The sequence below is a fragment of the Acromyrmex echinatior genome, chromosome 1 (assembly GCF_024713525.1).
Source record: "Acromyrmex echinatior isolate Ae372 chromosome 1, ASM2471352v2, whole genome shotgun sequence".
Classification (NCBI taxonomy): domain Eukaryota; kingdom Metazoa; phylum Arthropoda; class Insecta; order Hymenoptera; family Formicidae; genus Acromyrmex; species Acromyrmex echinatior.
The window spans coordinates 16532465-16558698 of NC_141852.1; the positions used below are offsets into that span (position 1 = coordinate 16532465).

Sequence of the window (26234 nt, forward strand, 5' to 3'; positions counted from 1 at the left end):
ATAGTTAATAAAATAAGGCACAAACAAATTGATTCGATTGATAACATAAGTCTGAGGAATATATCATTAGATCGACATTTACCTAATAAAGCGAAATAATATATTAATATTATTTTATCCATATCTTTATAATGTTAATACAAGTATTAATCTTAAATTTCTTGTATTTGCTAATACAATAAATTACATGATACAATACAATGACAAATCTTTTTTTACTATTTTTTTAAAATTAGTTAATAATGATCATATATTTTTTAACGAAATATTTATGAGTAATAATTACTTATAAGCAATTAGATTGTGATTATTTGTGATTATTTTTATAAGATCGTTGATTCTTACTATTAAAATCATAATATATGATATGTATGTACATGCATTATCTTAGTTTCTTAGCTAGAAAATGCAACTTATGTCAGCAAAACCGATATCCTTTTTTGAAAAATAGCAGAACTGATTGGCAATTTATTTCGACAAGGTTCATTTGTGCAAGTATGAAAACAATATTTTATTAATGTTTAGCATTTTAAGTTATGTATCTATTTCGAGCGTTTTCACAAAATAACTTGTCATTTTATTTAATAAATATACCCGGAAACCAAAATGTATCGCATTACGCCAAAAATGCAGCGATAATAGAAAGAAGGTATAGATAGACCGTAAATGTCACTGTAGATATCGAAAACGTTTTTCCATGTGAAATTAGTACCGATAACGAGGACTTGTATACGTAACACAGTATGCGTCAATGCTGTCCGTGAAAAGTCGTTTGTATTGTTAGTTCTACAAATGCTGTCTTCGTAAGCAAACAAGTTTAGTGCAAATTTATATTTATCGTCAAAATAAGCAAAAGTTGTTAATATAACGAATAAAACGTAGAACAAAATAAATGATCAAGTTAATGTTCGAATGCAAATAACCGGGAGCAATTAGCAAATAGAACATTAATTCGAGACATCGCACTGTCTGCTCCGAACATTATTTGAAACTTTTATCACTTACGGAATCAATTAAGACGACTAGAACGTCAGGTTGTCAAAAGATTGTATTAAACTAATTAATTCTGTCGAAGATTTCTACCAAAAGGTAACGATAAAAAGGAGCGACATACGTTAGAAAAGTGGCTAATCGCAAAAAATTCCGACGAGAAAAGAAAGGAAATAAAAAACGCCAGTCGAAATCGACAGATTTTGATACTTCTAATAAAGTAAAGCTAATCATTTGCAAAATGAAGATACCACTTCTGATTCTTTGTCTGACTGTAGTGTACGGTGCCTGCCAGACATATGATGAAGGAGATTACGTGACTAAAGTAATACAAAGTAAGTTTTACAATAACATACTAATAATATGATTGTAATATTAGCGTTACTATTTAAAAATATTTTAATTTTTGATGAAATTATATTTTAATAGTTTACAGCATTATGACATTAAGTAACACGTTATGAAACAAACAGAATTTTGTCATTTACGGATTAATATATAGGCCAAATAATATTTAAAAAAAATGTTTTTACTAAATCACTCCTTAATATGCACTTTTTAAATAAATTAATAAAATTTTTATATAAAAAATAGTATAGATTTCTCGATATTAAAATAAATTTTACAAATAAAATAGACAAATGAAAATGCGGTGTGCATAAGTTTTATAAAAATAATACATTTTTAATTAAACATTTCAAATTTCAAACACTTTGGCAGCAATCATTTTCAGAGAAAAAGATTTTTATATATTCGAAAAAAGAACAATTATTTAGAACAATACCTTAATATAATTAAATATTATAGTATAGTTTTATATAAATAAAATATGAATAGATAAAATTAATACAGAATTTAATATTTATATTATACAATAATTATCCTTTTAATGTGTCATTTTTTTCAGATAATGGAGATTACAAAAACTCTGCAAATGTGCCTTTCGAAAGATCTCTCGCGAGATACAAGAGAACCATTTTATCAGTTATACCAACTCCCATAAACGCACTCAGAAGCTTATTGGAATTTAACGATGTTAAATCCACAGATAAAAATTTCATGACTTTTATAAGTGATTTATTGACTGGAAAAGATGTATCCGAAATAGCTTCAGCTAACATCTCGACATTGCTAAATCAGTTTAAGAAAGTTATCCAAAACACAGTCAATTTCGGACGCGGAATAATCAATGCATTATTTGACAAAATGTTTGAAGTGGCGAAGGTCTTTTTTCTAAAAGTATTTCTACCCGTTTTGCACGCGGTGTTGAATAAAGCAAAGGACACTGGAATATTACCTGAACAAATGAATACTATGATCACTGCATTCAATATATTATATAAAGTTTTACAAATTACTAAACAGGTTCCAAGTTAAAATTCAATAATAAACGATTTATTAAGATCGTACCCGGTAAAAAATTTTTATGCGTAAATATGTATAAACATACATAAACACGCCGAAATATTCATAAATATGTATAATTATGATTATCAGTCCTTATATGTTCATATATCCTTTTTTTTTGTAAAATTACTTAGTGTAATAGAAATAATAATAGTAATGTGAAAACATAAAAAAATAATTAAAAAGATAATTTTTGCATTGTTTGTTTTAGAAAAAAACAAGTTTAGAAAAATGTAAAAAAAATCGCTCATACATAATTATGCATAATTTTATATATAATTATACGTAAGTAATGTTTTTACATTTCTTCAAACTTAATTTTTTTAATAAATATTTATGCGTATTTATGTATATTTATATACATTTATACATATTCATGCATACCAAATTTTTTACCGGGTATATGTGAATAAACAACAAATAAGAGTTTAATGCTTATAACGGTTGAAACTGAATCTTACGTTAGATGTTTTTAATAATTTCTATATAAATTTATATAAGTACTAAATATAGTCATTTGAACTGCGCGCCGAATTGATTTTTCGGACTTCAAACGCAATTAAACTATTATAGTAATGTTACAAATTAAATGTCAATTTAATTTGTAACATTACTATAATAGTTTAATTGCGTTTAAAATCCGAAAATCAATTCAGCGCGCAGTTCAAATGATTACATATTTAATATATAAATTCACACTAATTATTTAAAGCATCTAACATAAGATCCGACCGTTATAGGCATTAAATAAAATTCAATTTTTCATTTTTTTTTAAACACACTAAAAACTATAAAGTTAAAAAAAGCAATATTTTATAAAAACTTATTTAGATATTTTCTTTATTGTTATATATAACAGCTTTAAAATAAAGCAACAATTAAATTATCTGTTACAATGTAATTGGCGAAAAATCAACATACATATAAAAAAATTAATAAATTTGTTATGTATTAAAAAATATTATACAACATTAATGTAAACAAAGTATAAATTGTTTAAACTAATAAAATATTTTAATATGTATAAATATTTTTGCAATTCAGATTTTGTCATATATGCTTAATTATGACAATATTACGATAGATTATAGAAAAAAATAGGAATAAGTAAAGAAAATAAACAATAAAATAATTGGATTATAAAATTTTTATTTATTTTTATGCAATCTCTCTCGTATAATCAGAAAAATATTACTAATATAACACACACGTCATCTTCATAAAAAAATTATTTCATAAACATGTATAGCTATACATATTTTTGAGAAATCCATCACATAGAATTGTTTAAGCGAAGATATAAACAAATTAATTTATATTATTATTTTAAGTACCTATTTCACAATCTCTTTAGGCGAAAAATCTTTATTAACACGCAAACAAAAAATAAATACTATATATATTATTATTAGGCTTAAACTATCGTTATAAGAAGTAAATATAAATTTTTGCATGATACTTCTTATGAAATTCTTATTTAAGCACTTGTATTCAGATACTGTAAGTATCTCAGATAAGTACTCTTCAGATTGGGATCAATATCTAGGAGAAAAGATGCATTTCTATTCAGAAAGAGTCATCATCATCATCCGTATATTCCCCTTTTTCTAAAATTTTCGAAATTTCTTCTTCGTGTTCTTCGATTTCATCTTCTAATAAATGCGATTCTCCTTCCATAAACTTCGCAAATCTGAAAGATTCATATTTATATTGATAATTACGACGCTTTGCTACTACGTATTGTGTAATATTAAATTTAATAGATTGAAACCTTATCGGATCTTTCAATTTTAAAACTGTCTTCCAAGGATTGCATTCTGGACTGGAGCAATAGTTTTGCAATCCTTTTAAAGCTTTCCTAGTTTGTCGTATTCCTTCTTGACGATATTGGTCTTCATTAATTAATTTTCGTTTTTCCGGAAACACGTGTTGCCTCATTTAAAAAAAGAAAAAGAAAAAGCTCTTTATTACCTCATTCGTTTTCATGTTCAAAGATAAAATTAAAAAAATATAAAAAATCTTCGTGTACTTAATATATAATTGATTATTGCATATTTGGAAAATTTATACAGCCCAAACATATCCAATAATAAGGATTAGATATTTGACAAGTTAGTTATTAATGCGCTTATAAATTGTTTATGTAGATATTTGTAAGATTTATAATATTAATTCTAAATAAAATTTATTAGTATAAAGATGAAATGCAACCTAAAAGAGAATATAATGCATTTTATTGCAAAAACTAAAAATACAACTGCTCAATATACAAGATACATTGTAAGTACAAAAATTACTCATAAATTGTTTGAACGTATTAAGCTTAATAAAAGTATATGAATATTTATAATAAAAACTATATATAGTACATAAAACTAAGTAAATATAACATAATTGTACTTAAGATAGAATTGTGCACTAATAAATAAATATATATTAATTTAAGCATTAGCAACATGTACATAACTTATTATTCAAATAATATTAAGTATCCACAAAACTATAAATTATTATAAAATTAGTATAAATGCATACAGATAACAAAAAAGAAAAACAACAAACAAAAGGAGAAAAGTGTATATATAATGAATTTTCACACAATTGTAAGTTTGTGCAGTACATAGATCATAGCTGACTAAAACAACGAATACAATTATATATTACAATTATATATTACATCCTATCGATGCTTACCAATACCTCTTTGCTCGCCCAAATGCTGCTTTCGGAAAGTTATAGAAAAGTATAACAATAATGCAACATGAAAAGGATGCTTCATGAAAGTGACTACTATGATAAATCAGTGCCAATCCTACAAGCTATGTGAACATAAAACAATTAAAAATAAATTAAAAAAAAGAACGTACACAAGAAGATGACACATTACCTGCAAAAACCACTCTATTATTTGTTTTGTTCTCGTATTGGTAACTGGACCAAAACGGTAGCAAATTACGAAACTAATCAGAGATGTAACAAGAACATACCACATCACCCATTCTCTATATTGCATTATAATTAATTGCATGTTTTCCCATAATGTTTTAGCAATATAAAGACTCATCGATGCAGCAAATATTACGTACATAGCTTTTCCCTTAACAAGAAAAATATGTATATACAATATTTTATTAAAAAATATATTAGAAACAAATATATGTATTATATTAAAATAAATACCCGTGGAATCAATTTTCCAGCCACATATATTAAAATTATAACAGATAAACTGACTCCAAGTATTATGCCACAGGCATAATAAAACAATGAATTCCGACTTAATATTTTGGCACACCAAAAAACTATAATACCTGTTACCATCATTGTCAGTCTCCAAACATTGATACCTGATGATAAAGGATACTATATTGTCAATTATTTTAACATATAAAATGGAGTAATCTCAAAACAATTCAGATGCTTACGTGTTTCTTTCAATGTCATTATATAGACAGATTCACTGGGAGAATCTATATAAATACCTATACATGTATCTTCAAATGGATTAATCTTAAATTGCCTATGTTTTCCTGTATCAAACAGATTAAGACTCCATGATTTATCATTTTCATCATACTTTTGGTGGATTTCTTGAGGTGTTTTGCCATCGTATAAAATATAAGAGTCTGAATTAATATTCAGGTGCATCTGTAATATTAAAAGTTTATATCATATGTGTAAATATTTTATTTATAAAGATTTTGTATCATATAAAATCTTTTATATATATGTGTATTCCTGAAAGCTTCTTACAGTCATTGTTCTCCACATATGTGTTAAGTACTTTGATGTAGCATTGTGACAATATGTTTTTAGACCAGGATGATTATTTTGTACACTGTCATCTGCATTTAAAAAATGTATTTCTGAAACAAAATATATCATAACTGTAAAGTATAAGAAATAATACTTACAATCATAAATTAGTCTAACAGCATTTAGAAACAGAGAATGCAATTTTTTTCCTTCTGTCAATTTTAAGTTGTGAAAAGGTTTGAATGTTAACAACTTAATAATAAAACAATATTTTAAGAATATAATTAAAATAACCTTGCATATTTTAAGCTTATAATTATATATAATGATTAAGGAAATAAGAAAGTATTAGGTATTGGAATTAATTCGTAGCGTTTTTTAATGAAAGAATGTTATTTATTTCACATGAGCATTAAAAAATACATTAATGAAAGTACTTCCCATCACTTGTAAAACGCTACGAATTAATTCCAACACCTAATATAATTAACTATTACATTTTAATAACAAAATAAGTAGCCATGACTGTGCACTTTGTTCGGAGCATTTTAATGATTAAGTACATATATCGCCTGGCATATGTGTTATCATACAGCTAATTATCAATGATATATTATTGTTGCTTTTCTCAATTGCACAATTTCTGATAACAGAATCATCAAAGAGCTTATCTTCTGGTCAATGGAAAGGTTAACTAAAGCTTACTTGGTTCGTCGAGAATACGACGTGCGAACGCATATTGAGATAAATAGAGACACAGAAGAATCCATTTCGACAGTCCAGCTGCGCTATCCATTCTCCCGGTTTAACGAAATTTTCTTTCACATTCACTAATATTATTTTCGCCATACAACTCGCTGCATACCGCTGGCACTAGTCAGACCGGTTAGATCGAAAAGCCGACAAAATGAAAAATTTAAACATGAATTGTCGATTGTTGCGAGAAAACGGATGCAGTGAATCGATCTTTATCGATTGTTCGAGTGTTGCGAGATGAGCGAGATCTCGCGAGCCGAGGTGATATGTTGGCTGCCAACCGGAACATTTATGTGTATATAATAAAAACATCTGTTTCTTTTTTATTCATACACGTCAAAAACATCTGTTTCTTCTGTAATTGATTCTTTTGTATCTTTCTCTTCTTCTTTTCCTCTTTCTTCCTCTAAATCTTAACTCTCTATCTATTTACGTGATTTTATAGTAAAAATCGTAACATAAGAGTGCAATTGAAGTAAACAAACAATTTAAACGTAAAGTCTCAAACGTAACAAGTTGACAGGAAATAATTTTTATTGTAGAAATTGTCGGACTTAATGACGAATTATATCGACATCTTAGGTTCTGGATGTAATAAAAATAATGAGTCAATTTGTTACAGTGCAAGGTAAATGCATACAACCGACATAATTTAAACGGTTTTATCAATGAAGACAGCGATTTGAAAAATAATTTGCTTTTTATTTTCTTTTCTTCAATATCTTAGTTGGCCAGTGTGGGAATCAAATAGGATCAGCTTTCTGGCCCTTAGCCTTGCATGAATATGGCATTCAGACTACTACCGGTGGTGTCAATTTGCTCAAAGTACAACGAAATCATGTCAAACATATTGGCGATCTTTCCAATGCCTTTTCTAGTTTCTTTCATATTCCAAATAATAATTCTAAATTGCATTTTCAAGATGTAGCTGACTTAAATGCAGCTAAAGTTAAAGCTAGGGTGTGTATTTAATATTACTTAATTTAATTTCTTAACACTGCAATAATAAAAGTTAACACATATTTTCTAATATTTAATAATAATTTTCTGAAACAGGCTGTCTTAGTAGATATGGAAGACAGCGTTCTATCTAGGTTTAAGCAAGGTCCATTACGCCAGTTATTTGATCAGACATGTGTTGTAACGAATTATCCAGGATCTGGAAATAATTGGTAGTTTGTGAAAAAAAGACATTTATATGTTAAATAACACTACAAAAATTCGCAGTGTAATAATTTGATTTCTAGGGCAATAGGATATCATGTTCATGGTAACGATTATCATGATCGTTTAGAAGAAAGTGTAAGATGCATAGTTGAAAAATGTGATCGACTTCATGGATTTTTATTGATGCATTCCTTGGGAGGTGGCACTGGATCTGGATTAGGAACAGCAGTCTTAAAACTGTTAAAAGATAATTACCCTCATGTAGAAAGGTGCTTTTTTAATTAATATGTATACTTAGATGTTGATTAATTAAATCTTAAAACTTGATCACATATAACTTGAGAATATAAAGATCAGATTACATATAATTGATATTTTAGAATTGTTAACAAATAAGATTTAATAATTTTAGAATTGTGTCATGTGTATATCCAGCAAATATACAAGATACTATAACTGCCCCTTACAACACATTACTTGCAACTCAAGAACTTGTAGAACATGCCACATGTGTACTTCCTGTAGAGAATAAAGCTCTCTTAGATATATGTAATTCTCAAATAAATAAACGAGATAACACGGGCCAAATAAATTATAATGCCTCGTGCAAACCATTTCAAGATATGAATAGTATCGTTGTCAATATGCTCTTGCATTTGACTAGGTAATTAAATTTTAGATCTGTGATTACAAGATTTGGCATTGTAAAGATAGCAATTTGTTTTAGTGGATCCAGGTTTCCAGGAAGTTTAAATATGGATATGAATGAAATAGCTACAAATTTAGTACCTTATTCAAAATTACATTATATATTCAGTAGTATCAGCCCTGTCACTTTATCTGCTCCAAATATGTGCACCATGCAAGAAACAAAGTATGTTAATTTTCTCTTTCTTTCTTGTTCTTTTAAATTTTGTTTTGAAATTAAAAAATAGTAAAATATTAATTTAATATTTAAGATTGCAGGACGAAATGTTCACGAATGCATGGTCGCGAAATAATCAATTAATTAGATTAGATCCACTTCAATCTACTTCAGTCATTCTTGCCGCAGCGCACATTGCGAGGGGAAATACTACCTTGACTGACATAAAACGAAATATCGAAAGGTTTAATCTCTTTTGCTTTTTTTAAAATAGACATATAGCAATGTTCAATTATTATTTTATATTAATTATATTATTTTTCGTAGATTTCAAAACAAATCAAAATTTACTTTATGGAGTAAGGATTGTATGAAAATAGGATTATGTTCGGTTCCTCCAGCGGGGCATTCATCATCATTGCTATGTCTTCTTAATTCATCAGCCATGTCCTCATTATTCAAAGATATAATCCGAGAGTTTTCTAAATTGTATAAGAAAAAGGTACATTATAATGAAAGCTAACTTTATATTTAAAAAAAACGGGCATAATTTTTTAGTCTCTGAAATCGTTCATTTTTGTTATTCTTGAAATATATCATTCAATAAACAAAAATGATTGCGAAAATTATTTTTCAACATTAAATTCATGATTGCATGATTATAAAATATACATTTTATTATAAATTAGAAATTGCATTTTAGGCACATGTTCATCACTATACGCAAGTACATGGATTCGAAGAAACGCATTTTATTGAGAGCAAAGAAAATATTCTCAGTTTATGTGAATGTTATGCAGAAATACAAAATATGGAAGAGACGAGTATCTCTAGATTGCAAGTAATTTAATCAAAAAAATAATTTTGTAAAAAGAAGATGAAAAAGAAGAATTTGAATGAATCTTATATCATTTGTATACATTTGTATAACAAAAAATTTTCCTGCATTTATAATTAATATTTATTAATTTATTAATTTTTATGTACAACATATAATATTTATATAATAAAAATAGTGACTTTGAAGACAGTAACAAAAATCTATTGATACAGAAGTAAACTAAATACCTTTATGCAAGTTACGTCAACAAAACATTGTTAGGGCATTAATTTATGTTGCGTGAGTATCGATTAAAAGCCGTATGTCTTGTTTTTGAAGGATCTTACGTCTTTGGGCATGCATGCGAATAATCTTAAGCTTATATTTGCCTTATCTATACATTTTGATGTATCTTTAAATTTAACTAGCAGGTATTTGTGGCAAGCCAAATTCGTCCACTGGAACACCATCCTGTAAGCACATTTAAAACATACATACCAATTAGAAATTTGAGCAGTTTTTATATGTAAATAAATTATCTTCTTTTTCTTATTCTTGACTAACTATACAGTTTTAAAGAATTCATAAGCTATACATCCTCTTTCATTTCAGGTAATAAGGTGATGTTATTTGTCATTTGGATGTGAAATTGACATGATAACGTTTTCACATAATGATGATAAATAACATCAACTTGCTGCATAGAATTATATTATCAGGTATTCTTATTAACCTTTATAATCATTCATGTCCTATATATTTCTTTTCTTTAAAATACTAGATGCACCAAAAAAAAATTAGTTATGATACATTTATATACATTTTTTAAATACATACTTTACAAATACTTCAAAGACGTTAAACTATATGTAAGATATAATTATTTAATTTTAATAAAGATATAATTACTAACTTTAACAGGCATAATTACTTAATTTTATATTTGTAAATGTGATAAAAATATCAATTTTCAGAACACAAACAACCCATCCTGTAAAGTTTGTTTTCACCACATGCTCCAAACATCCTCCAAAGTTCCTATTCACTCCAAGTGTTGGAGTAAGAGTTACGATAGGAGCATGTGACACAAACAAATTTTAAAGGATCAGAAAAAATTGTGTGTATCAATATTAAATAATAACCTTGTTCTTGATTGAACTTGCTCCAGGTTCTTTGTCTGGGGCACTAGGTGCTTTAATAGCATCATCTAAGTAACTAGTATCTTCATCCAAGGCAAGGTCATCACCAAGAGCTTCTAGTTCCGCTGCCAATTCATCATCATCAATTTCTGGCATTCCGTAGCTGCGACCCATCGCTTCCTGCACTTCGTCAGCTTGTTCTAACATATCTGCTAAATCATCTTGCATATCCTGTATATACAGCAATATATGTAGCATTAAATTAAAGATTTAATTAAAGTATTTATATTATAAAATTATTTTCCAACATACTTCAATTTGATCAATGTTAATATTTTTGAATTCCTTTTGCATTTGCTTAACGCCTTCTTTCATAGCAACTACAGTTGCTTGGGTATCCTTTAACGTCTGAGTGGCATAGTTTGCTTGCTCCATGTTGAATGCCTGTTGACGCAGGTTATCTACTTGAGCCTCGTACATCTTTCGCTGCTTTAACACACGCAGAGCCTTGGCCTTTACTGCATTCTTTGCTGCCCCGTCCCTCATCTTAACCATTTGATCTTTGTACTTCTTCAACTCTGCATCTAGTCTAGCTATCTTCTTTTCTGCAGAGTCTGCCCTACTGTCAACCTTAATGAAGAACATTATGTATTTACAAATAGATCCCTATTGTTTCAAACAATTATAAAACGTCTGGCTATCGACATATCATGCCTCAATGTAAAATCAGGCTAATTTTTGCAGCACGAATATTATGATTGACGCAGTAACGCGATAAAAAAATAGCAATGGTCATATTTTAACAATAGATTATCTTCTTTACCCCCGCGATGCAGTCAGTGATGCTTGGTGGCGGTTCCTTGGGTTTAGCACGTCCAAAGAGCCTGTTCATTTTGCAAATTAATGTTGATTAAATACACAACGAGGTAACTATTACACGGGTGATGTTCCTGCCAAAACGTCAAAACGCAATGATATGCAGACAGACGGGACCAGAGTGTATTTGCGTAATGCAACGAAAGACGTGACTTTAGACTGTAAAGCGATGACGTGACCATAGACACTCTGGAAGTACCTTTTCCGGCCGTGAGTTAGCGCTCTATAAAATTTCGGCCGCAAGCTCACTCTGGCGCCCTCTATATAATATTGCGACCATCTTTGCAGACTCAACGTTTCAAATATCAATATTTTCGTCTTGATAATCGTTTTTCTATTGCGAAAATTGGGAGTTTCTTTCAATGGATCGTCGTACATCGCTTCGTAGTAATGTCTAAATTAATTGTTTCTAAACAATTAATTAATTACAGAAGTAATATTTATTCCAAGACAATACTTCTTGACGGCACGGTGTTCGGAATAATCGAGGGAATATGAAATCATCTCACTCACGTAAGGTAAAAAAGATGTAACAAACAAATCCTTTCATATTGTTTAATTCCATTATCTTATACTTGTTCATTGCAAAAACTCAAATTTTGATTGAAATCTGAAGGTCTAGAAACAAAAAAATATACGAGGTCTGTTTTCTGTGGCTGAACTAGTATACACTTTTGGAACTTAAAGTGAAATAGGTATATGTTTGATATTTGTCGAAAGCGAAAAAAAAAGTTTTAGTGCAGTCTAGTGCAGGAACAGAAAACAGACATATTAATTTTAATTCTATCTTGACGTCTGTCTCGACTATTGACAACCATCTTAGATTGTGACGTTGAAGCAAAAAAATTACGTAAAGATCGAAAATTCTTACAAACTATACTAAAATGTGAACATTTTATAATAAAATATTATTTGCAATAAAACTCCTTTTGTGATCTGGCAATTAATAAATATATAACACTATATATATTTGAAATTGAATTATGCCTAACCAAAAAAAAATATATGACTATATATGATTATATATGAGTTGTCAAATTTTGAGATAAATATAATTTTATTCTATTCCGAAAAGATGAGTTTTCGATATTATATAAATGTACTCTCAAATGTAAATATTATTTTGTTGAAAAAAATATATATATATTTCTATTTTAATATGTTGAAAAATACACTCACACGCAAAAAAACTGGAATTCTAAATTTTTGCACAAATTTTTAATATTTTTAAATAGCAATAACTCAGTGAAAAATCATCATAGCGAAATGTTTTTCAAGTTATTTAACATTGAAACAAAAAGGTCGTTTTTGCTTCAATGTTGAATAACTAATCTATGTTGAATAACTAATCTATTTGTGCGCAATTTTTAATTGGCGCTGTGGAACTTCGTGAAATTTCGTAAAAAATTTTGAGAATTTATGCATCTTCGTTTATGTTTATATGTAACTTCACATAATATTAGTACGACCATTTTTTAAAGTACCGATTTGGAGAGTAGACTTCAAGCTTTAAAAGGCTTTTTTAAACATTTCGCTATGATAATTTTTTACTGAGTTATTGCTATTTGAAAATATTAAAAATTTGTGCAGAAATTTAGTATTCCGGTTTTTTTGCGCGTGAGTATATAGAAAAATATATTTAAAAGAAATATTTAAAAATATATCGAAAAATATATTTAAAAATATATAAAGAATATATTTAAAAATATTAAAGGATATATTTCTATTTTAATATATTTTGCAAGAATTTTCATTATGCATTTTTTTTTACGTCATCAATCTAAAGATTCGTGGTGAATGGATCGAACCTTAAATAAAAGTTATCTTTAATTTTTCCTTTTATTTTTTTAATATTATTTTAATATTTTTATATAGAGTTAAATGAGTCTTACGATTTTGCATTTAGTTCTTACGGAATCCAAATCAGTTAAGCATGATATATACTTACATAAAAAAAAAAATAAAGAAAGTAACGATCGCGCTAATCGCAAAGAGATTAAATCCAAGACCTTATCATCGTCCCACATTATCGATGATATCAAAAAAGTATCCGTCAAAACGATTAGATTAGTCTCGACGCGGTAACGCCGGATGAAAGTATTCCGTCTTGTTAAATTTATTCTACAATTGTGTAAGCATAAGTTGTAAATAGTTGTGGTTGTAAGAATTGACCAATTGCAGTCAAATATGAAGAGAATATTTGACTAATTTGTAGAATGGGCGTTACGCAAGTCAAAGCGCGGGAACGCGCATTTATGAACAATGTAGGCCGCGTCTTGATCTATGCCGTCGTCGACGGTCAGTAATTCGCATCCCGTGGCTAATCATGAGAGATTTACGGCCAACCTGCGACGGAGGCAGCGCGTCGCCGCCGCCTCCTCCCCGTAAGACGGTACCTCTACATCGAGAAGGCATGCAAGATACCGCGTGCAATTACGGACGTGGCCTGTGCTTCACCATCGTAGCAAGTGCGCATGCGCGTACACTCGCTTCCTCTTCCAACGAGAATGCGCGCGCGCGATCTCCTCGTTATCCACCGCTATAAATCGCCCCCGTCGTGATATTTTTATTTACGCGTCGTTTCTAATCCCCCGGACACCATACGGAGGCTGTACCTCGCTTCATCTCTCTTTTTTCCTCTCTCTGTCCCATTGTACGTAAACCGAAACCGGCTCTCTCGACTCTTATCGAGCGCTGCGCTTATCAAGCTACCGCTGCCGCCTCGTGACACTTGCGTCGATTGTTGTTGAGACAGTTTCTAGTCCTCGAGGATACATCAGGATTTCCGATTTCTTTTATACAGCAATAATATCATTCTTCCGAAAATCCTCTCTCCAAAAGCTCCAGAATAAAATTTGAGAAGATTCAATTAAAATTTAAAGAGTTAAAGAATTTTATAGAAAAATCATATTTTATTGGATCTTATTTTTTTAGATGTTCGGTTCTACTGATGGTCTTTTACCGCAGAATGTATAAAAGGAATCGAAACCTGATTTATTTTATGAAAACTTTGTGATTGTCATTCATATTTATTGTTCGCCTTCAACTGAATATTTTGATAAATCTTAAACTCAATTTTTCAAGAAAACAGTTCTAAAATTAATTAAAAAATAAAGTTTCTATTTACCTATGTATTTCAAAAATAAAAAAAAACGAAACTTAATTTTTTAACTCTTAAAAATGTTTCGATTAACCCTAATCGGTATTCGCTCCAAAATTTCTTTAACTGATATTTACGGTCTTTAACTGATATTTAACTTTACTTAAAGTTAACGAAACTAAATGATTTTTTTATTTTGAAGATCAAAATCCGAGAAATAAGATAATTTAATTTAAAATTATGTAAGATTATGAAATATTTATTATAAACAATTTTTCGCAATGTAATTAAAGAAAATGTTCACTAAACCTGCGAATACTGATTAAGATTAAATATCTGCACAATTTTCTTGCGTAATTTCGAATTTTTTTTATATTTTCAGCATTTCTGAAAACATTTTTGTTCAGTAATTAGTTCTTATATCGATTATTGCTTATAACATTATTAATATGAAAAAATTTCATTCCAAAGTAAAATTTGCCTTACTCTTTTTCGCTTTCTATTTATTGTGTTATTTGAAATTATAATTGTATAATTTTTCTATTACAACTTTCCCTAAATTTAATTGATAAAAATTCATCTATCTTTTCATCATAGACTTTACAGCTAAAACAACATTCAAGAGACACGATTTCAAGACACCCTATATGTAACTAGAGGGTTGCGAAGAGGGTGGTAGCGGCATGGACGTAGTTGTGGAGGGAGGCAGGCGTCGCGGTGGTGGTTCCGGTGCGGCCGCGATGGCGGTGGCGACGTCGATGTCAGGGCGCCTGCGTGAGCGGCGGTGACGACGACGACGTAGACGACGTTGACGACGACGACGACGACGACGATAACGTCCACGAGGAGGAGGACGATCAGCGTCGAAGTACGGTGAGACGTACACGGTACGACTGACTGCCGGACGAAGATCGTCGAGTGCGCACGGCTTCACGCGCTGCACGCACGACGATACTTATATCCGAACGGGCTGTGGCATGCCCCGACCCGCGGCGCGGCCGCAGTGCTCCAAAAGTCGGCACGACGCACGAATCGCACTGCTGCGGCGCGCGCGCGCGCGAGAAGCATACACGACAACGACGACGACGAAGCAGCAGCAGCAGCAGCAGCAGCAGCAGAAGCAGCAGCAACAGCAACGGCGGCAGCAGCAGCAACAGCAGCAACAGCAACAGCAGCAGCAGGATCAGCAACAGCAGCAGCAGCAGAGAAGAGACCAGAAAGTCGCGTCGTCAAAACGCGCTCTGCTGGCTGGAGTTTTCCGGGCCTCCTCCTCTTCCTCTTCCTCCTTCTCCTCCTCCTTGCACCTCCACCAGCCCTCCTCTGTCGCTCTTCCGTTCCGTTCGAGCTCGAGCGTGGTCGACGGAGGTGCGAGGGCGTACGCGCGACGGAGGAAACGCAGAGACTACTAGATAGACAACGGTGAAACATACAAGTGCCGCGTTAAGGGAAAATAGGGAAAATATGCGAGCCGATCGGGAGGAGGCAACGTTAGACCGTCGTACCTCGTAGAAGAGATAGAGAGGTGGGAGAGACCGACGTACGTGTGCGGTCAGAGGTGGTGCACGATACCGCGTGTAGGCGGGGAGATCGTCGGCGGAGGTGTGGAAGAGAGCTGGCCCCTCAGGTTACCGCGCCGCGCGCGAGCCGCGATTACCGCGCAGTGTGCGAATCCGCTCCGTTCCGTTCCGCTCCGATTATCGTCCGGGTGGAGAGATCTCAGACACGTCGCGAGCGCGTTGCAGTGGTAGTAACCCTGACCTGACCCCCCGCATACGACACCACGTTACGTCCCTCTCGGGCGCGGGCTCGCCGCGCGCTCCGCGTAGTCCGCGTATCGTCACATTCGTCACAGTGTCCACGCGAGGTTCACGGTGTGCGCGCGCGCGTGCAATAAACCACATCGACGAGCCCCGTCCGTGCCGAGCGTCAGCGTACCTCACGTACGTAAAACGGAGCTTATCGGTGATCGATCGATCGCGCGCGTGCGACAGACGATTCGCCGCGACGCGGATACGCGGGATACGCGGAACAATCGGCGGCGATCGGCGACGACGACACGTCGTCGAGGAGGTAGCGCACGACGATTGTCAGCTTCGCGAGTACGAATCCTATCTCGAATCGTCATCCTCGAAATCAGCCACCTTCCTTCACTCGCCCGCGCCGCTCCGCCGCGCCACCCGGGGGAAAACTGCGAGTCGAGTGTGATAGCCGGAATCGCGGAGTCGCTGGCGATCGCCACGCGAAGGACGTGAATCGGTTTCGTTTCGTCGGGCCGTGAAACGGGGTGGTGAAACGTATCGCGTATATATACGCTATATACACGTTCTTCCCTCCCGCCCTCTTCCCTCCCGTCCTCCAACGCCTCCGCCTCCGCCTCCGCCTCCGCCTCCACCTCCGCGATACGATCCGCGGAGCGACCTCGTATCCGTAGTCGCGTGTGTGTGATAGTGGCAAGCAAAAGGTCGCGCGCGCTGCGCTGCGTATTTGGGAGGATTCCAAGTGGTCCAGCAGTGTGTATCCCCGCCGAGTGGATCGAAATTATGTTCGCCAGGGGATAGCCCGCGAACGAGACGCGCACACGACAAACGAGAGTGGTATTCGGGGCGAGCGAGCGATCGAACGCGGAGGAGGCAGGAGGAAGCTAGGAAAAAGGTAGTTTCGCAACTAGCAGCGCTTCGCGTAGAAGCGTCGCGACGACAATGACAACGCGCGTCGCCGAGTGAGCTTGGCTCCCCAACAACCAAGAGGATGCCACGGAGACAGGGTCGCTGCCGAATCGTACCGGGGCGACACGGCATCAGTGGGATCTAGAGAAACGTTTTCTGAGGAGAGCGAGTGGAGCAATCGGAGGGCGAGGGAGAAACGAGAACGAGATTATACACATGCCTTGAGTCCGAGAAAAATAGATCGAGGCATGATATAGAAGGTGGGAAATCAAACAAGAAAGAGTAAAAGTTAGAGAGAGAAAGAGAGAACAGCGAAAGGAAAATAGGGAAGAGCGAAAGACAGAACGAGGAGGAAGTTGTCAACGTGACAAGGAGGATCGCAGTCTTTCGGTTTTCCGAAGCTCGTCTCCGTGGGTGTTTTTACGCGTGCGGCCGTGGATCGATAGTTTGTCTCGCACGCTCGTGTCGAACGGGAGTTGCGAGTTACGACGGCGAGTTACGCTACGTGGAGGACGCGATCGCGAGCGGTCCTCTTTCGTTCGATAACAACGACACCCTCGAGCCGCGAGTAACGAGACCCGTGGGAGACGAGGAGCAAGTTTCCAAAGGGGCCTAGCTGGTGGTGGGTGCTAGTTATCGCGACAGTCGTCAACGTCGCAAAAACGCTCGGCGATCGCAAGCTCCGCGGTGATTTATGGGGGATTACAGCGCGACGAGCCTCTTCTCGAGTACCCTGACCAGCCCGAAACCTAGTACGACCACAAGCAACATCAGCAGCGCCGCCGTCACCATAACGACATCCACGATGCAGGACGATCTACTGATCGAGAAGCAAACTACTGGCAAGCCCGCTCCGCTCTCGCCGAGCGGTGGTCTCGACACCGTGGCTGGACAGGACAAATCGAAGGACGTGATCGAGGCGGAGAACATCGCCATTACCCCGACGACGCCCTCGTCGACAGAAAAAGACATCACATGCAGCACGACATCAGCTTTGCAGGGCTTCGCTGATCCCGGTGGCCGTGTACCCAGCCTCTGGTCCGCGCCCGATGACGGCGGTCTGCACCCCGCGTTACCAGTCAATGGTTCGATCGCTGCCTTTCAGAATTTCCCAGCCGGTGGACCCGGGGGCCTTTTCGCCAGCACCGGTGCCGCCGCTGCGGTTTCGACCGGCACACGACGTGCCATCACGGCCAGTCACAATTTTCCGCAGCAGCAACAACAGCACGGTAACGCGGGTGCGCCCACCGGCACCAGACACGGCGGTCTGCAGGTGTCGTCCGCGCAGCAGCAGCAGCAGCAACAGCAGCAACAACAACAGCAGCAGCATCAACAGCAGCAGCAACAACCTCCGCCGACGTCACACCCAAGCGTCTATCTGCCCGGCAAGGGATACGCCGCGTGGTCAGGCGGACCGCAAGCCCCGCAACAATGGGGCGCGGGCCCGCAAGCGGCCGCTGCTGCCGCAGTCGCCAGTCCGGGCCTGTCTCCATGGAACCGCGGTAGATCCGTACCTAATATACCACCGCTGCACTCGTCTTTGCACGCCGCCGCAGCGGTTGCGGCCGCAGCCGGTCTGCAGGGTCGCAAGCCGAGTCCGACGTTCCCGGGCCATCCGGGCCCGGCAGCGGCGCATCCCTCCTGTATCAGCCCGGTCAAGTTCCGTCGAAGCACGTCGTATCCCGGCAAGGGCAACATATATCCACCTCAACCAGCACCGACCTTCGAGGTAACCGCCGCCGAGGAGAGGGATCTGCTGCAGCTGCCACCGTTTCAGCAAGTGAGTCTTCTAATTTTTTCTTCAAGTTTTACTAGTTGAAGTTAAGTCGCGTTCAGAAACTTCAGTCGGTTATATTCAGATATCACTTTACTCTTGTTTGTTTTGTAAAAATATCGAATATTAAGCAAGGATCAAATAATATTTGAATGCATCCGGGTGAAATTTTTGAACGCTATCCTAGTATTTATAGTTCTTTCGGTTTTTATTTCAAGATCATCTTAAGTAACGTAAGATTAAGATAATGCTAATAGCACAATGCTAATGCTATCTGATGCTTGTAGCATCTTAAGACAATCTTAAGTATAAGATTCCAGATGAATACCGTCCTACATGAAATTTAGGAAGCTGGGCTAGCGCTTAGAAGTTATGCTGATCTAACCCACTTTTTTACACAACTTTAAGAAATAAATGCGAGAGTTGAGATTTAATTTAATTGGTGGGATATCTGATTTTTTTGCAACTTTAAAATTCCTCACGTTCCAAACAAGTAAACTGGAGCATTGCCGCATCGAACACTTCGATTTATTTATCTCCGAAATGAATCACGCTTTTAGAATGAAGCACTTTTGTAAAGACGAATAGCACCATTTGGTTGAATGCCAGGTTTTCCGAGAGGGATTTTTAACTAACCGATTTTCTACCTTGTCCATGCGAAAAATCAATCACCTCTGATTGGTTAATGGATAAGTAAAATCAACACCGCTGATGTTATCATTATCGAGTAAATTAGCAATTCGTTTTCGTATAAAAATATCACGTTATTAGCGACGTGCTGATAATTACGCTCACACAGCCGTCAGCTAGATTGCGTTCTTTTCTCTACACGCTATTCGCGTCGATTGGTTGCACAGATCACGAGTAAAAGAAGGGGAACTCGGGACGACCACCGTTTGTTGTTTTACTCGACTCGCGGGCACCGATGGCACGGACTCGTTGCCTCGACTTTTTTTCACAGCCGAGTGGCATCGCGTTATCGATCGCGGTTGAAGCAGGTAGTATAGCCAAGGGTACTCGCTTGTAAAACTGCGCCGGCAATCATGCGGTCTCTTAGGCCGTTGTGGAAGGTAACGCGCTATGCTTCTACTTCCGCAGTTTCGCGTTCTTTTGGTACGCCACGACACCGTATGCGTTACTCGTGTCACTTCGGGTTATGCAACTGCTCCTCGAAAACGAGAGAGAGAGAGAGAGAGAGACTTTGTGCATTTAAATTTAGCCGGCACAAACGGCTGTTTCGGTAGTTGTACAGCCGTGACATCGTCGTTTTTAACGACGCGATAATGTCGTACCGGACTTAGGTCGTAAATGTACGTGGCATGCTGCGGTCGTACCGCTTAGAGACCCTATAAAGCCGGATCTACATAGGACGCAAAACGCGTGACGTATTTTCGCTTACAGAACGCAAAACGCGAAAGTTAAAGTTCATCCAACTTCAGTGCGTTCTGCGTTCTGCTTACGTCTTACAGCTTATTGCGATCTGAAATATATCACATGCGTCTAATTTTGCGACCTGCGACCTACGTTTTGCATTTTATTAAATCTGGCATACACACATCCAGGGAAAAGTTTCTCCAATTAAAAAAAAATTTGTTTGAATTAAAGGAATTTATGTATTACTATACGGTTAAAGAATAGTTTCTTTGATTTGAACATCATTTATTTCTTTATATGATTGTTACTATTTTGTTTGTTATTTACATAATTTGATATTGTTATATCCATGTTCTCAATAAAGCTATTATTATTAGGTATTATTTTTTGAAATTAAGTAAATTTGTATTTTTCTCACAGATATTTTCGGTATTTTCATTTTAAATGAACAACTTAAAAAAATCAACAAAAAAATGATTTCTTTAATCTAAACATAACTTTTCTCTGAATGTAATAGTGTCTAATCACAAGCGATTTTTTTAGAATTCTACGAAAGAGAAATATATATATATATATATATATAAATTTTTCCCCTATGTATGTACTATCTCACTCTACATATACAGTTTCATTCTATAACTTTAATTAAGAGAGATTATAGAGCAAGACAGTATAAGTTAGCGTAAGTAGTATATGTATATATATACTGTACATATTAAAAAATTATATATACAGAAGGAATTATAAACGAAGGATTTTCACAAAATTCTTTGTGATCAAATTTCGATAATAGGATCTTTAATACTAGCCGCAATGGCATCTACGGCGTGCGTTTTCCATCCACGAGGGAATTTTACGTGGTAGAATCCGGGTTATCTCTCACCGCGTGGCATTCTCGTCATTTCGCATATCTAGCCATGTGATAACGATATCTCACGTACGCTAGGTACTAAGGAAACTTACAGGTCGAAGCCGTATATCGAAAGTGTTCTGAGAGTCTTTCACTTTTCGGTGTAATCTCCGTAACACGTTACGTTCTGCACATGTGCCATCATTGAATAGCAAGTATATATAGAAATAGAAAAGGAATAGATAATGGAATGAATGGCGTGCGATGAAAATACAGGTCAGCGTTTTCCTCGATTATATATTTTTCCATACCTTCGTTCCATTTTCACGTCCAGCGTACAATGACGTTATATCAAATTTAATACGATATTGATCTTAAAACTAGAATTATATATATTTTGTGGTACAGTTAGCAAATGAATAAATAATCTCGTTAATATTATTCTGATTTCACATGACTATGAAGCTTAATTTAAATAAATTTAATACAGGATTGTTACGAAATACTGTTGATATACTCTTATTGGATAAAATTTATTTATATTATCGTTATCACTTTTATTCATTGTGCTCTTTGTGACAGATCTTTTTACATTCTATTCGAGATATTAGTAACAATTTTACGGATTGCAAAATAACAGTTAAATAAAGAGAGTCGAAATTAGTTCACACAAAGTATGTCTTTATTAAATTATTTAAAAATTATATTTCTTTGAAAGTAGCTATTAAGTATATATATATATATATATATATATATATATATATATATATAGAATATAACTTTTCATTTTTATTGCATTTGAAGTTGTTAAAAGACGAAAATGTTTGTTTTATCATAATTATTAAATTATCAAAAATAATGGTAATAGAGCATGGAAAAAAAACAAATATTCTTATTTAAAAATACATAATCATTACCCTTAAGACATCATTTCTAAGCAAGTACCTGTACCTTCCCTACAGTAGATAAGAGTTATCGAGGTTGCCATTAATAATCGATTTCACTTATTTTTTGTTATCTATCAGCGCTATCTGAAACTACTCCGCTGATACTTATTTTGTCGTTCAAGTCTGACCTAATTCCTTTCCGACGTGGTAACTCCGACAGTGTCTAGCAGAAGTTTAAGCTCAGCTATTTTAGCCACCACTCAAAAATAGATCTGCATACTATCCGAGAGAAATGGCGGGTGTCGTCATACTGTCGTTCAGCTATCATCTCCGCGCGTACCTTGTTTCAACATTTATATATTTATACACGGTACATCGCTTTCCTTTTCATCGCGACTTCTTAATCATGCCAAATAATGGTGCCTATTGTAAAGAATCGTGAAAAAAAAACAACTACAATATTTGAAGAATATCGCATGCCATTATAATAAAAAATGTCGATAATATTACGCTGTAAATGCCAATTGTGTAATATACCAATAGTATAATATAAATTTTTAAATTAAAGAAATTTCGAGATGTCTTTGCTGATAAAATATTTTAAAATTGCATATATTTTAATATATCTCTAAATACTAATTAATTCACTAATTAATCGGATTGAGCAGATTTTAGTAAAAGTGTTTTATGTAATTTTTTATCAAGATTCTATTTTTATTATTTGATGTTGATTGATAAGCATTGTTTCGATATTTTCATTTTTTTTTTACAATTAAAATATCAATTGCCTTTATGTTTATAAATTTTGTTTTTACTTTTTTAATCGTTTACACAAAAATTTGACATTTCGTTAGATTTATATTGATAGACATTATTACATGATTACGTATTAAGGAACGAACAGATGAACGCCGCATGTAGTATAAGACGTTTATCCATATCGGTAGCCTTAACATCGTTGATTTGACTGTACGTCGCCGAGAATAATTAGCTCGTATACAAACAAGTCGTGAATATGACCTGCATACCCCGATTCAATTAAATACTACCTTCAATAGAAATTACAATATGTGATCTATGCGTCAACAGTTTTTAAAAAATTTTAATTACCATATAAAGACTATAATTTATCTTGTGGAGTTTCGTAGAAGACAATACAAGATTTGCGTGTATGACATTTTATTTATATATCTTTTAAAAGAATTTCTTTACTTTTTCTAATTTTAAATCTCTTTAAGATTCATAAAGAAAATTGGAATGTTACCTTTACGATTTATATGAAATACAATTCCTATTTATTATAAACAAATTCGAGTTCTGAAACACATAACTAAAACATTTTATATCGATTATGAAACGGTACGATCGTAACCGATAATAACAGATATTAATGGAAGAAAACGCAAGGAAAAAAATACCGTTCTTCGCTCTTTCGTCGATTTTTCGATTTTTCGCCATGATTTCTCAATTTGCTTTGCGATATGACTGTATTCGAGCGGTCGATGAATAATATACGGGCACAAGTGTGTCGCGGATTAGAAGTCGCGCGCGCACGCGCGCAGGTAATGCGGCAAAAGCGTCTAACAGAGCGAAGAAATGCCTGAGCTCGAAGTCCGATAACTCATTGCTCGTCATTCACCTTGAGAGGGGAATCGGGGCACGTGCAGTAGGTCGCCTAGCCGATATGTTAAGAGGACCAATCGCCAGTGGATACCGATCACGCGTGTATGCGTGCGTGCACCCACCCGCCCCCACACGATCGTAGTTACGCTTGTGTCGGTGATCACATCGAGAAAAAAAATCGTAACGTGATGGATACGCGTATAGAGATAACGATTTTTTTACTACGCCGTCGCAGTTACGCTCGCTTTTTTCCTCGTGCGCGGTGAGCTCGTGAAAACGCCATTACGAAACACATAATTTGGAACGTGAGGAAACAGAGCTTTTAATGCCTTGGCCCGCAAAAGTATTGCTTGATCAATAACGTTTTTATTTATTCACGATATTTTTTCATGCTACCGAACTAAACGGTATAATAACGCCCATAAAACGTGTCACGTGAATGACGTACGGACGGATAGACCCGCTGATTGTTGGAAAAAGGGGAAGGAGCAGCTTGCAATATGTTGCGCGAAGGTCGCCCTCGTCCCGGGGTCGAAATTGATCTCCGATAGATCGAAGGTGCGAGGCTAATTTTACTCCGCGTGCATCATGGCTAGAAGAAACACGAAAAGATTTTCTTGAGGAAAACTTTTTATTCGCACGTGATAGGCCAACGGCAGTTATTTTGAAAGTCTTTCGTGTGTACTCTGCCGAATAAATTTAAAAAAATCTGTCCTGATTGTCATTAAATTTCTCCCATTTCGTTTGTATCTATGGATCCTTGATCGAATTAGACAACATTTTTTTTACTAAAATTTTTTATTAAAAATATCGACCTTATACTTTGAAATTTGATTTTTGTGTGTGTGTGTGTGTGTGTGTGTGTGTGTGTGTATTAGAACAGATTTCAAAGTTATGATCTTATATAATTAATTAAAAAATTAAAAATTTGCAGGAACATCGAACTTAAGATATTTATTCTTTACTACAGTTTTGCACGAAAAAACTCATTACAGTCTGATATTTACAAAAATAGTTGTAGAGATATAAATAAACGTTAAAAAGTTACGAAAGGAAATGTAATATATTTAAATATATAATCTCTCTCTCTCTCTCTCTCTCTCTCTCTCTCTCTCTCTCTCTCTCTCTCATTTTTAACAGAAAATGATTTATTGTATTACGACTTTTATATTTTTGAGCTCAATTTTATGACCTTAATTTTAATGCTTATATGTCGTGTTCTCATGAAAACTGTCGTCAAATGATAAACTTCTATTGTTTTAATACAATAAGTATTACTCGGAGTTTGTTCCATTTTTCTCTACGTCAATAATACTTTATTCTGGTATCTCACTTAACAAATTAATTATTCTTGGAGGACTGAATGACAGAGAATAATATTTCTTTAATCGAAAAAATTATCTATCATGTATGTGAATTTTTTTGTATTAGGATGAAGGCAAAATCGCATGTTCGTATAACCGAAATATTAAACCGACATACTTTGCGTGACTCCAACGCAACTTGAAAAAAAAGCATCCGTGGTATGCATAGCATGTCGGTTGAAAGTGTTAATTGCGTTGTGCTCTCTGACAACACGATGCAAATTTGTCCTTGAAATAAGTAAGATATTAACCGAAGGAAAGACAAGCTATCCCTATAACGATTGAAACAATGTGTTCGTCAATATTTCAATAACAATGAAAACATCGATAATCCGTAAAAAGTTTTTGAATTGATAAATTGAGAATCTTTTTAATAACAATTTTTAGTCATTAACTTTGATTTAATATTATTGAAAAGAAAATTCTCCATTTTCATTTATTGTTAAGATCAAATATTTCTGTCCATTTTCTATTGATGGAGAACGAATGATTCGTATACACAAGATAATATCGTAACAAAAATTGTATACAATTCAACTGAATATTCCGAAAAATATTTTTATACGTATATATGTCTATTTGTATTATATAATAATTCATTCAATTTTTTCGGTCTAAATCACTAAATTAAATGCCGGTGGGAAAAAGAAATTGGAGAGAATTTTTGAACATGACATTTCATTATACCATCTAGATGTTAACCTAATTTAACCATCGTCCTATTTGAATTCCGGACTGCGCCGGTGCGAAGTGACCCAGTGCGGGGGTTTATAGGTTACTCCGGTTCCCTGCGATATAGATTTTTCGCGCGGGGTGCGTC

The 26234-nt window shown here is 34.7% G+C and overlaps 5 protein-coding genes across 9 annotated transcripts in view; 3 read left to right on the forward strand and 2 right to left on the reverse strand.

Moving 5' to 3' along the window:
- Positions 1-735: 735 nt before the first annotated feature.
- On the forward strand, positions 736-2821 carry LOC105154707 (uncharacterized). Its single transcript, XM_011070401.2, has 2 exons — positions 736-1325; positions 1898-2821. The coding sequence occupies exons 1-2, from the start codon at positions 1232-1234 to the stop codon at positions 2365-2367; spliced, it is 564 nt and encodes a 187-aa protein (XP_011068703.1). The 5' UTR covers positions 736-1231; the 3' UTR covers positions 2368-2821.
- Positions 2822-3529: 708 nt separating this feature from the next.
- Positions 3530-7085, reverse strand: Nemp (Nuclear envelope integral membrane protein). 3 transcript variants are annotated; one of them, XM_087414140.1, is made up of 8 exons: positions 6859-7085; positions 6151-6263; positions 5823-6045; positions 5578-5744; positions 5285-5494; positions 5098-5216; positions 4169-4330; positions 3530-4087 (listed from the first exon to the last, which is right to left on the reverse strand). In XM_087414140.1, the coding sequence occupies exons 1-8, from the start codon at positions 6947-6949 to the stop codon at positions 3964-3966; spliced, it is 1209 nt and encodes a 402-aa protein (XP_087270266.1). In that variant the 5' UTR covers positions 6950-7085; the 3' UTR covers positions 3530-3963. The 3 variants fall into 3 exon arrangements, with proteins under 3 accessions (XP_087270266.1, XP_011068698.1, XP_087270301.1); XM_011070396.2 differs by having other exon boundaries at positions 5092-5216; XM_087414175.1 differs by lacking the exon at positions 5098-5216 and having other exon boundaries at positions 5385-5494; positions 6859-7084.
- Positions 7086-7155: 70 nt separating this feature from the next.
- On the forward strand, positions 7156-9981 carry LOC105154704 (tubulin epsilon chain). Of its 3 annotated transcripts, XM_011070399.2 has the most exons (10): positions 7156-7266; positions 7452-7537; positions 7637-7869; positions 7966-8081; positions 8157-8345; positions 8489-8740; positions 8804-8950; positions 9036-9185; positions 9269-9443; positions 9645-9981. In XM_011070399.2, exons 2-10 carry the CDS (start codon positions 7513-7515, stop codon positions 9789-9791), a joined length of 1434 nt encoding a protein of 477 aa, XP_011068701.1. In that variant the 5' UTR covers positions 7156-7266; positions 7452-7512; the 3' UTR covers positions 9792-9981. The 3 variants fall into 3 exon arrangements, with proteins under 3 accessions (XP_011068701.1, XP_087270164.1, XP_011068700.1); XM_087414038.1 differs by lacking the exon at positions 8489-8740; XM_011070398.2 differs by lacking the exon at positions 7156-7266 and having other exon boundaries at positions 7398-7537.
- Vps60 (vacuolar protein sorting 60) lies at positions 9879-11945 on the reverse strand. The gene is made up of 4 exons (XM_011070400.2): positions 11724-11945; positions 11213-11530; positions 10904-11131; positions 9879-10232 (listed from the first exon to the last, which is right to left on the reverse strand). The coding sequence occupies exons 1-4, from the start codon at positions 11790-11792 to the stop codon at positions 10182-10184; spliced, it is 666 nt and encodes a 221-aa protein (XP_011068702.1). The 5' UTR covers positions 11793-11945; the 3' UTR covers positions 9879-10181.
- A 4366-nt stretch (positions 11946-16311) lies between these two features.
- The window catches only part of orb2 (cytoplasmic polyadenylation element-binding protein orb2), a 173617-nt gene continuing 163694 nt past the window's right edge, over positions 16312-26234 (forward strand). Inside the window, exon 1 of the mRNA XM_011070392.2 lies at positions 16312-19322. Coding sequence (XP_011068694.2) covers positions 18237-19322 — 1086 coding nt within the window. The 5' untranslated portion in view covers positions 16312-18236. The remainder of the gene's footprint in view (positions 19323-26234) is intronic.

Excerpts from the sequence above, each read along its gene's own strand:
- Nemp (XM_011070396.2), bottom strand. The coding sequence starts at position 6,949 with ATGGATAGCGCAGCTGGACTGTCGAAATGGATTCTTCTGTGTCTCTAT. Across the intron at positions 5,217-5,284 it reads TAATAGAGTGGTTTTTGCAG|CTTGTAGGATTGGCACTGAT; the intron begins GTAATGTGTCAT and ends ATGTTCACATAG. Across the intron at positions 4,088-4,168 it reads AAATTGAAAGATCCGATAAG|ATTTGCGAAGTTTATGGAAG; the intron begins GTTTCAATCTAT and ends TGAATCTTTCAG.
- LOC105154704 (XM_011070399.2), top strand. The coding sequence starts at position 7,513 with ATGAGTCAATTTGTTACAGTGCAAG. Across the intron at positions 7,870-7,965 it reads CAGCTAAAGTTAAAGCTAGG|GCTGTCTTAGTAGATATGGA; the intron begins GTGTGTATTTAA and ends TTTCTGAAACAG. Across the intron at positions 8,741-8,803 it reads ATGCTCTTGCATTTGACTAG|TGGATCCAGGTTTCCAGGAA; the intron begins GTAATTAAATTT and ends AATTTGTTTTAG.
- LOC105154707 (XM_011070401.2), top strand. The coding sequence starts at position 1,232 with ATGAAGATACCACTTCTGATTCTTTGTCTGACTGTAGTGTACGGTGCC. Across the intron at positions 1,326-1,897 it reads CGTGACTAAAGTAATACAAA|ATAATGGAGATTACAAAAAC; the intron begins GTAAGTTTTACA and ends CATTTTTTTCAG.
- Vps60 (XM_011070400.2), bottom strand. The coding sequence starts at position 11,792 with ATGAACAGGCTCTTTGGACGTGCTAAACCCAAGGAACCGCCACCAAGC. Across the intron at positions 11,531-11,723 it reads TCACTGACTGCATCGCGGGG|GTTGACAGTAGGGCAGACTC; the intron begins GTAAAGAAGATA and ends TTCTTCATTAAG. Across the intron at positions 10,233-10,903 it reads CAAGTTCAATCAAGAACAAG|GATGGTGTTCCAGTGGACGA; the intron begins GTTATTATTTAA and ends ATGTGCTTACAG.